Genomic DNA, 10,493 nt, shown 5'->3' with positions numbered 1-10,493 from the left:
TATACTGTACTGTACATTTCTGTATACAAGGAATATTCACATTACCTACTACAAAATATGCAGTAAGAGAGAGCACTGGCTGAGTTCAGAATGACATAGCATTACTAATTCTGTAGAATCAGTGTGTTACTGTTAACTAAATCTAAATTAAAGCTCAAATAAAATAGCAATATTAGATGATAAATGTTGTCCTATATGTTGGCATCTAACTGAAATAAAGTACTAAAATTGCTCAAACTAATAATAAAATATATATATTTCTTCATAATTGTGTGCATATATGTTGCATACATATTCCGATATAAATATGAATATATATATATGTGTGTCTGTGTGTGTATCAAATATATTTATGTTGATATATATATATATATGTATGTTTCAAATATTTATACACACATATTTGATCACATGTACCTTTATATTTTATGAAGTGTATTATTTAATAAAAAAATGTCATACGTTACAATATATAAGTTTCCAAAATATGAAAAGCAGCAATTCCTTATGAATCATTATTTTATTGCGTTAAGACAAAAGCTAGATATTATTCTGTATGTTTTTAATACACATTAAATAATTGAAAATATTGATAATTCATATATAAGGAAATATATTTTTCTTTGCATAAATGAATAATGGCCCTCTTGCAAAACACACAAAGGCTTGTCTAACATGTACAGCTGATTGCATTAGAGATTGGCAATAATTAGCATGTTGCTAAGCTAACAACACGATGGCCTAACAGAAATAGTATCTAATATATAGTTTCTAAACATGTATTAGCAAATGAAACACTGGGTAAAATAGTTATTTTACCGTTAAGTAATTATTTAAATGCATTTGTGTCTACTTTCAATAATTTTTTTAACTGAGCTTGTTGCAGTACATTCTTAAATCATCTTTCTGTGAAGGACACATGACCCTGCGTTAGAGTTTTTAGTCAAAGAGCAATATCTTAAAAGTGTAGAAGATCCTCCTTTGCTTTTAAGCCCATAAAATGCTGTCTAGCTAGGTAGCTCAGATGCTTTTGGAACAGAGCTTATATACTGTGTTGCAGTAAGTTAGTATTCCAGTCGTTCCCAGAGACTGTTTTCGTGGACTCAACAGGGGTATGATTCATGTCCCTCAGTTGAAAGGCTGGACAAAAGGCCTGATGATTTAATTTATCACACCAAACACAACAGCCCAACCCCACGGCCCTTCTGACGGCATTTCTACTCACTCAACCTAATTATTTCACTTATCATTTCAAAAGACTGCTTCTGGCCTACATCGCCATTCATACCACAACAGCCAAAGAGCCAACTGCCATTAACTGCTGTGATTCAGCCTCAGATTCATTTAAAACTCCATTTAAAAAGCAGTGAGTGGAATTCTGAAGAAACGATAGTGACAAGAGAAAAGGATAGAAAGCTTCAAGGCACAAAACCCTGTCACTAAATCCATTCTGGTGCACTGTGTGCAGATCCTAACCAGACTGCACTTCTCCAAACATCCTGCCACTTTAAAGAGTATTTTTGCATTTAAAAAGTTTTTTAAGTTCTTGAAATTGCTAAATAAAATTGGGGGGGGACATTAATGGCTTGTGAACTCTGTGAATGAAGTAACCTTAGATTTCAGTAAACATTATAATCTGTGTTGCCTCCATGGAGTTTCAGCGCTTTGGGCTTTTGATTTAAGCTAGAAGTCAAGACACTACTATTACTTGATAAAAGAGAGAGAGAGAGAGAGAGAGAGAGAGAGAGAGAGAGAGAGAGAGAGAGAGAGAGAGAGAGAGAGAGAGAGAGAGAGAGAGAGAGAGAGAGAGAGAGAGAGAGAGAGAGAGAGAGAGAGAGAGAGAGAGAGAGAGAGTGTGTGTGTGTGTGTGTGGGGGGGGGGATAGAGCCATCCATATCTCACCAGTCACCTTTAGGCAAGTACACTAGTGACCTCTTGTGGCTGTACTGAGTAATGCAACAACCAATATCAGAACCATAGAGTCAATATTGCTGTAGTCAATAATGTTATCCCTTAAAACTCATCTTTGATCACCAAAATGACATATTTAAACGTTTTTCCAGTGAAATCATAGCTTAAATGTAACTACACCCTTGCTTCATTTAATAATATGCTATTTAGCCCCGCCTCCACTCACTCACACCAGCTCAGAGATTCACTTGGCCAACTTACTGAGGTAAACGCTGCACAATGGTATCGCTCTTTACAACGGCGAAGACATTACGGTAATTAATATGATTAGCCTTTTGCTTGACCATGTTTTAAAACAGCTAATAATGTGTTATACAGTTATACAACCCTGCGTTCTAACAAATCAATCATTAGAAATGCTTTGAACAACTCATAATGTCAGTGGAAAAAGTTGATCATAACATAAATCATACACCAGCATACAAATCTACCCGATTTTTCATATCAACAGAAAAATATACTGGAATAACCTGGCTTCTCTTGAGACTAATTCTCTGCTAATTCCCAGCAGTTAATGATATGCGAAAGCCCGCAACCCTCGTGACCTGATTGGTTACAAGTTAGATTGTGACGTCAGAAACACCAGCGAATTCAAACTGCGTTTTTAGGACGGTCTTTAGATCACTGCAGTTTTAAAGAGAAAATACTCAGCAATGGTGTTTACTTGTGAATTTGCCCATGTTTTGTCTTAAAGTATTTTAAAAATAGCACATACAGCAACATTAAAAACATGATTTTCACTACAGGGGAAGACCTAGATCAAGAGCGAGACAAGAGCCCAGGCCCAGACCTAATCCTCTCAATAAATAATCCAATTGAAGACCCCAAACTCAAGATCTGGCCCAAAGTCTAAGAATCATTTGTTTGGTCAATTTTAAAAAAAAGTTCTTCATAAAATATAAAGAAAGCTTTGTTTTACATCAGTTTTTACACTAAATAATTATATGATCAATAAGTTGTGACAACATATGTTTTTATATTGCTTTAACTCTTTAAATAAGCAATTTTCTACTTTTTTATGTTATACAAGAGTCTTTTAATTTTTTTAAGTCACTTTATGTAATTTAAGTAGAAATTACTTAAACATCCAAGTTGATTGTACTTAAAAATGTAAGGCAGCAAGTAGGGTTCAAACTATATCCATCCTTGATGTGTTTTTACTTTTTCCTTCCTTTACTAGAACCTCAATTTCATTTCAACACTTTCCAGGTGTCACAGACAAGTCCTACGCCTAGTCCCAGACTAAAATGCATGTTTGAGCTGTTTTAACTCAAATAAACTTTTAAGCATATTTTAAGATATCTCAGTGCCATTGTTTTGTCTCAAGATGCACACAGTAATGTTTTTTTTTTCACACTGTAAAAAATGTGGCTGCGATTAGTTAAAATTTGTTGAGATAACTTAAATATCCAACTTAACCAAACTAAACTTAAGTTAACTAAACTTAATATTTTAAGTCAAGCTTGAACACATACTTTTTAAAGTTGAAACAATGTTGGATTTTAAGTTGTGCTAAATAATCGCAGCAATTTTTTTTACAGTGCATAAGGCATGTTTATAAAAGCTACTAAAATGCCCTAATTAAACTAAGGCCTAACCCTAGCTTATAGTCTTAGCCCTTTCTGTGAAACCAGACCTATTTCTATATAAACAGCCACTTATCTCAGTCCATCCCAGAGTTTGTTATGATCCTTCATCTGACGACCCTATTTCCTCTGAGTTTTACTCTGTCCTTTAGGCGTAACTACAGTCTCAAATCTCAGCTCAAGGCACTTCCTTGCAGACAGCAACCAGACAGACTCTTCCACATCTCTCCTATGCATAAGAAACTAATGAGAAACTAACATCTGATTAAAATGTTCTTCTCCTCAGAGACAATAAAAACACATTTAATTTATAAACTCATGTACTTTGGAAACATTTTATTTATTCATCACAGGTTTTAGCTACAAGGGTCTGAAAGGAGACAAATGGTGCTTTGGATTGATTAGCTTTTCATCAGTGCTCAGTTATAAACTATACAAAACTTCAGGAGTTTATTTCCTTTGGGCATCTTAATCATTGTTATATTGGTCAAAGTGTAGTATTCCACTGATTTCGTTACACACACACACACACTCACACATTACTCAGCAATACCAGCTTCATTAATTTAATAGATGCCGTGCATATATCCAGACAGACATCCATGCAACATGTGTACGGGTCTGCTATTAAAGTGAATATACAGTGCAACCATTCAAAATGTGATAATGTCAGTCTTTCATTATTTCCTTTAGTCGATCAAACTCTAGTTGGTTCAAGCATATATTTCAAGCACACACAGGGGGAAAAGACTGAGCATGCCCAGATGAGGGGGGCATGTAAGCTGGGGTGAGGCCCGAGGTGACAATGTAATTTGGAGATTCAGATTCATTTGCAAGATTTTTGAGCTTTCTGGGCCGATTTAGTAACTTTCCCACTGCCGCCGATCTTCTTTTCCACGCTTTTTATGACACCGACTGCAACAGTCTGTCTCATATCTCTGACAGCAAAACGTCCTAGGACAACAGAAAAAAAAAATAATCTTTTTTTATGAAAATTGATGAAAGGCCTAGTGGTGTGTGTGTGTGTGTGTGTGTGTGTGTGTGTGCTGACTAAAGACTTAGACACAATCCTGATAGATGGCTGTGATTGGGTTGAAAAGAAACAAGATATGCTATAAGATTTTAGGGGTAAAATAATGAGAACAAGATGCAATAAATATGATGTAGCAGCAGGTCAAAAGTGATGCGAGACGAGACGCTATAATGAAACAAGCCTAATAACCAGTTTCAGTGGAATTGCAGAATCAGAGGAAATGTAATCCAGAGAGAGAAACATGAACATCTTGAACTTATGTTTTCGAGAGGAAGGTGTGGAGGCTCACATCACTGATGAGTCAGACCTTTAACCTGACAATGTTTGCAGTGAATCTCATTAATCATGAGACTGAGTGACCAACGGTAATGTAAGCCTGAGACGCCAGTTCCAAATAAGTATGACAAACCTAACTACGGTTTGCTTGGTTCTTTGACAAAAATGGGTCATGTCTTTTTTTATAAAGCCTCAGATATAGAAATTGCTTTACAAGGCATGGAAACCCCCTAAAAATATCAAGGAACTAATTACCAGAGCCGTGCACAAGGTTTTATTATATCTCCTCATTATTATGTGTAGAATTAATACAAATTGCTACAGCCGTTTTAAGTGATTTTTTTTAAATGTTAAAATAATTTATCCTGTCCCTTTTTTCAATGGCATTTTTTTAGCTGTTACATGCCTCAGTTAAGCTAATTTCCATTAATATTTTCAACCCCATCTAGCTTACCATGATTAAAATAAAGCAGCCCCAGAAATATATTCATATTGTCAGAAATGCTGAAAAATAAAAAAATAAGCAAAGCAAAACATACCATAAAAGAAAGCAAATCCAAACAAAATAAAATAAAAGCAAAACAAAACTAAAGGCAGTTAAACAAAACATACGGAAACAAAAGGAAAACAAATTAAAAAAGCTAAACAAATCAAAACAAAGAAAAGAAAATAAACAAAACTACAGACAAAAAGAAAGCAAAGCAAAAAAAATCATAAAGGCAAAACAAAACATAAAAGAAAGAAAAACAAAAGCAAAGCAAAACATCAAAGAAAACAAAGGCAAAGCACACTGTGATTCATAAGTATTTAATGTAAGGTTGGGAACCGGACACATACCCAGTGGAGGATACTGGGAGAAGCTCTCAACACACATTGGTTTTCCTGGGATCATGTCCACAATGGCGGCATCTCCAGACTTCAGGCTTTTGGGGTTGTCTTCCAGCTTCTTGCCTGAACGGCGATCAATCTTCTCCTTAAGGTCAGCAAACTTACAGGCAATGTGAGCGGTGTGGCAATCTATGACAGGAGAGTAACCTGCACTGATTTGACCTGGGTGATTCAAAATGATGACCTGATAAAGAGAGAGAGAGAGTGAACAAAAATCTAGAGATCAAGAAATATATAAAGATAAACAAACAAGCTGACAAAGAGTGTTGTCCCACCTGTGCTGTAAACCCTGCTGTTTCCTGGGGCGGGTCTGACTTACTATCCCCACACACGTTACCTCTTCGTATGTCTTTTACAGACACGTTCTTCACGTTAAAGCCCACATTGTCTCCCGGCAGAGCTTCGTTCAGAGACTCATGATGCATTTCTACCGACTTCACCTCTGTAGTGATGTTGACTGGGGCAAAGGTCACCACCATACTTGGCCGCATGATACCCGTCTCCACCCTGCCCACCGGGACGGTCCCTATACCTGAGGAGAAAAGACATCTTTGAATAGGCATGTTCTGAAAACACAGTGGTGTAGCGAGCCATAAAAGATTTCTAAACTCAAAATATAACCACAAGCTGATCTTAAAAATGACATCACCCCATAAAATGTGGTTTTGATTTGAGTGGGTTAATCCCACCTCCGATCTTGTAGACGTCTTGTAGGGGTAGACGTAAGGGTTTGTCAGTGGGGCGTGTTGGAGGCATGATGGTATCGAGAGCTTCCAGTAGAGTAACGCCACTGGCATGCTGCTCCTTCCTGTCCAGCTTCCAGGCTTTAAACCACGGCATCTGCACAGCACAAATGAGACGATTTTATTAATCAAATCACTAGCATTCTGCCAACAGTTTAATTGAAAAGCGCTGTATGGTATGAAGTCTTTGTAGAAAACGAACACAAACACACACGCCAAGGGGACTCACATTAGAAGACGGTTCCAGCATGTTGTCGCCATGCCAGCCTGAAATCGGGACGAAGGGTACGGAGGCTGGGCTATAACCGATCTTTTTGATGTAGGCACTGACTTCTTTAACAATCTCATCATAGCGTTTCTCACTGTAGGACGGCTCAGTGGAGTCCATCTTGTTGACGGCTACAATCAGCTGCTTGACGCCCAGTGTGTAGGCCAGCAAGGCGTGTTCCCTCGTTTGCCCATTTTTAGAGATGCCCGCCTCAAATTCACCCACTCCAGCTGCAACAATTAGAACAGCACAATCTGCCTGGGAGAGAAAGGATGAGGTCCACAGTAAACTTTTGCATGGATCACAGTCTACAGGCATAGTTCACCTACAAATGAAAATTCCCATCCAAACCCATTTGCCATCATATTTGGTATATGTAGGAGAGAGAATTTTGAAGATTCTTTGGAGAATCTATGCATTAGGTAGGGATGTTCTCACCAAGCATCGCTATTCTTGTACATTCCTGTAATTGAGTCAGAACTGTCACTACCTGAGACGTCCCAGTGATCATGTTCTTGATGAAGTCTCTGTGTCCTGGAGCATCTATTATAGTTATGTAGTACTTGGTGGTCTCAAACTTCCAGAGTGAGATGTCTATGGTAATTCCTCTCTCCCTCTCTGCCTTCAACTTGTCCAGAACCCAGGCGTACTTGAAGGAACCTTTTCCCATCTGCCAAAACAAAAATATGTGAGGGTAAAAGGGAATAATCCCTCCACTGTGTGTCCTCACAACTGGCTAGAATAATAAATAAATACCCCTTATACATCTAAGTGGTTGCAGGCAGGAGATGATGTGAAATATGAAGCTTATTCAATATCTATTAAAGGTTTATTTCCAGCGCCTGGCATACTGGAAATCCAGTAACTTGTTTTTCCTCTGAAGTGCTCATTGTAGCTCTATGAAAGCTCATTGGGTACTTCACTTTGTGAATCCCAGGTTATCCCAGGTTTTCACTTTGTTATCCCATGTGCCTTAACGCTATGCCTCAATATTGTGTCATTCAGTAATTCAACTACTACAGCTGACTGTCCTTGTAATACATCACTTAATTTTGCCTCAACATTGTGTCATTCAGTAATTCCCCTAACAGTCCTTGTAATAAGCCTCTTAACAATTTTCAAAACAGAAGGTTGTAGGTTTAAATCACATAAGGATCCATATGCTATGCCTCAACATTGTGTCATTCAGTAATTCACCTACTCCAGCTGACTGTCCTTGTAATACGTCTCTTAATTTTTACAACAGAAGGATGCAGGTTTAAATCCCATAAGGGTCCATAAGTTATGCCTCAACATTGTGCCATTCTGACTGTCCTTGTAATAAGTCTCTTTATAATTTTCACAACTGGAATGTTGTAATTTCAAATCCCAGAATGGTCCATACCGTGTGTCCCTGAGCAAGGTACTTGCTGCAGACAACTCTCACTCTTAAAAATTGCTCAACAGTTTTCGCAACAATCCAGCACAGTCCTGCTCTGAAAGGGAAGCTTGTAGGTCAGGGATGGGTAACTTTGGTCCTGGAGGTCCACAGTTATGCAACGTTTAGTTTCATCCCTAATCAAACTCTCATGCCTGTCATTTTAAAGAAATTATGAAGATATAGATTACAATATTCAGGTGTGTTTGATAAGGAATGGAGCTAAACTTCAGGACCAGAGTTGCCCATTCTTGATGTACTGTAGGTAAAAACCCATGCTGAGGGTGACGTTCAGTCAAGGTCACTAAAGCACCTAATCTTTGGTAAACCTATAACACAGACCCAACAGGCTTCTCTGCGCCTACATAGTGCCCCCCCCCCCCCCCCTCCCCTCCTACGTTTTGCTGTATGAAGAACAAGTTACCCTCAAAGACAGAGGTGAGGTGTCAGACCCATTGGGATTGCACTTTACTCAGGCCTCATTCTCACAGTCTAGTGTGTGTCAAGTAGACAGAAGTGCAAGGCCTAACTAATGGTTCAGCTTGCTCCAAAAATCTATTTATAATTTTTTCCTTTCATCTCCAATGGCATCTTCCAATGAGTAAATATCTTAATGTAATACAGCAAGTCTCCCTCTACTCTCCAGTGCATGAGCGGAGATGAAGGCATAGTGTTATGCATGATGAGAGCCTTACAATACACAATTATACTACACTGTAAGTGGGTTGGAGTTACCCATCATTCAGCACAGACCACAATTCTCAGAACATGGCTATACCGATGAGTTCACTTAAATTTTAATGAAAGGTGCAACTGTTCTCCTGGTTTTACCTTGATCAATGTTTTTCACTTTAACAACTTCGTACAGCAATTTGACTCCACTAGAACACCAAAGTCAAATTCCTATGAAAAACTCTTGAGACTCTGTTCACCTACCTCAGCAGCCTCTTTTTCAAACTTCTCAATAGTTCTTTTATCAATTCCTCCACATTTATAGATGAGATGGCCAGTGGTGGTTGACTTTCCAGAATCAACATGGCCAATGACCACAATGTTGATGTGTATCTTCTCTTTCCCCATGATGACACAGGGCAGGAAGAAAGGATGGGAGCGGGTGGAGCTTTCTTCTGTCTACAGCTGTTGCAAGCGAGGCAAAGAACATTTGTAAAAAAAGACACAAACATGTAGGCTACTTTCATCCTGGAACACAATTCAGTATTAGACAGTCTTCACAGCAAAGCAAAGCCATTCAAGGTAATTTCTGACCAACATGACATATGACAGATTACTATTTGATCTCAGTAAATGAGATCAATAGTTTACCAAGAGATAACAACCTTGCAAAATTCCAATCTCAAAACATTTTTTATTATTATTCAGACCAAAGAATCCTAAAATACTATCTCCTATCATTTTCAAAACTCTTTCATAGAAGTATATATATGGACATACCCTTGGTTCTCAAGATATATTTAGCATCTACAACAATTATTGTTTGTAGCCTTTTGTGATTCCCTCAAAATAGTGTCAATCAGGGCGTTTTAAATCACACCATTGTGGGGAAGAACTCAAATGTGCAGAATACGCAAATAACTTTCAGGCTTCTTGTCAAAAACAGAGGGTAGCTTCACTGCTAAGGGCAAACCGGGGACTCATGCGCAACTATCACAAAAGCCTACAGTCTTTGATGCTGAAGGAAACAACATGAAATTAAGATGCAAGGGTATGTGAACTTTTGAACAGTGTAAATTCTGTTATTCATTTGTCTTGTGGATTACATATATCAAATGACAAGTAAACATCATGTCAAATAGCTTCATCAGGGGAGTACAAAAATAAAAACACAGAACAGAAAAAAGCTGTCTGTCATGAGTATAGTTAAAGTCTATCAGCAGGAAGATGTTTGTGGCCTCTTACCTGCGGTTGACAGACGGACACTGTTCTCCCCTCAGCAAACTGACAGTCTGTGCTCCTGCAAAGGTGGCGGCACAGTCCAAATCTGTGTGCGTAATCAACTCACCCCACTTTGATACAGCAATGCGGCACTCAAAGTGGGGGGGAGGCTGGTGGTGATGAGGGACTGCAGTGAGACGGCTGCAACAGCAGCAGAAACGAGCCAAGAGGAAGAGTAGGAGATGAAGGAGGAACACACTGGAATAGAGCAGTGTTCAGTGACTCAGCATGATATCCTGAATTATCTCCTGCTGGAGAACAATCGGATTGGTTCGCTGTGTGGGTCTGAATGTGCGCTTGAAATATGACACGTCAATACAAATATGTAATACAATTTTGTTTGTATTATCATTGACAA

At 38.3% G+C, this 10,493-nt stretch overlaps 1 protein-coding gene across 1 annotated transcript; it reads right to left on the bottom strand.

The window, feature by feature from the left end:
* Positions 1 to 3,879: 3,879 nt before the first annotated feature.
* eef1a2 (eukaryotic translation elongation factor 1 alpha 2) lies at positions 3,880 to 10,238 on the bottom strand. Its single transcript, XM_079588316.1, has 8 exons — positions 10,100 to 10,238; positions 9,119 to 9,319; positions 7,256 to 7,435; positions 6,727 to 7,023; positions 6,444 to 6,594; positions 6,030 to 6,286; positions 5,704 to 5,938; positions 3,880 to 4,511 (listed from the first exon to the last, which is right to left on the bottom strand). Exons 2-8 carry the CDS (start codon positions 9,260 to 9,262, stop codon positions 4,384 to 4,386), a joined length of 1,392 nt encoding a protein of 463 aa, XP_079444442.1. The 5' UTR covers positions 9,263 to 9,319; positions 10,100 to 10,238; the 3' UTR covers positions 3,880 to 4,383.
* Between the last annotated feature and the right edge of the window lie 255 nt (positions 10,239 to 10,493).

Source organism: Phoxinus phoxinus, assembly GCF_949152265.1.
Source record: "Phoxinus phoxinus genome assembly, chromosome: 18".
Lineage (NCBI taxonomy): Eukaryota > Metazoa > Chordata > Actinopteri > Cypriniformes > Leuciscidae > Phoxinus > Phoxinus phoxinus.
This window is presented reverse-complemented; position numbering and strand designations above follow the sequence as displayed.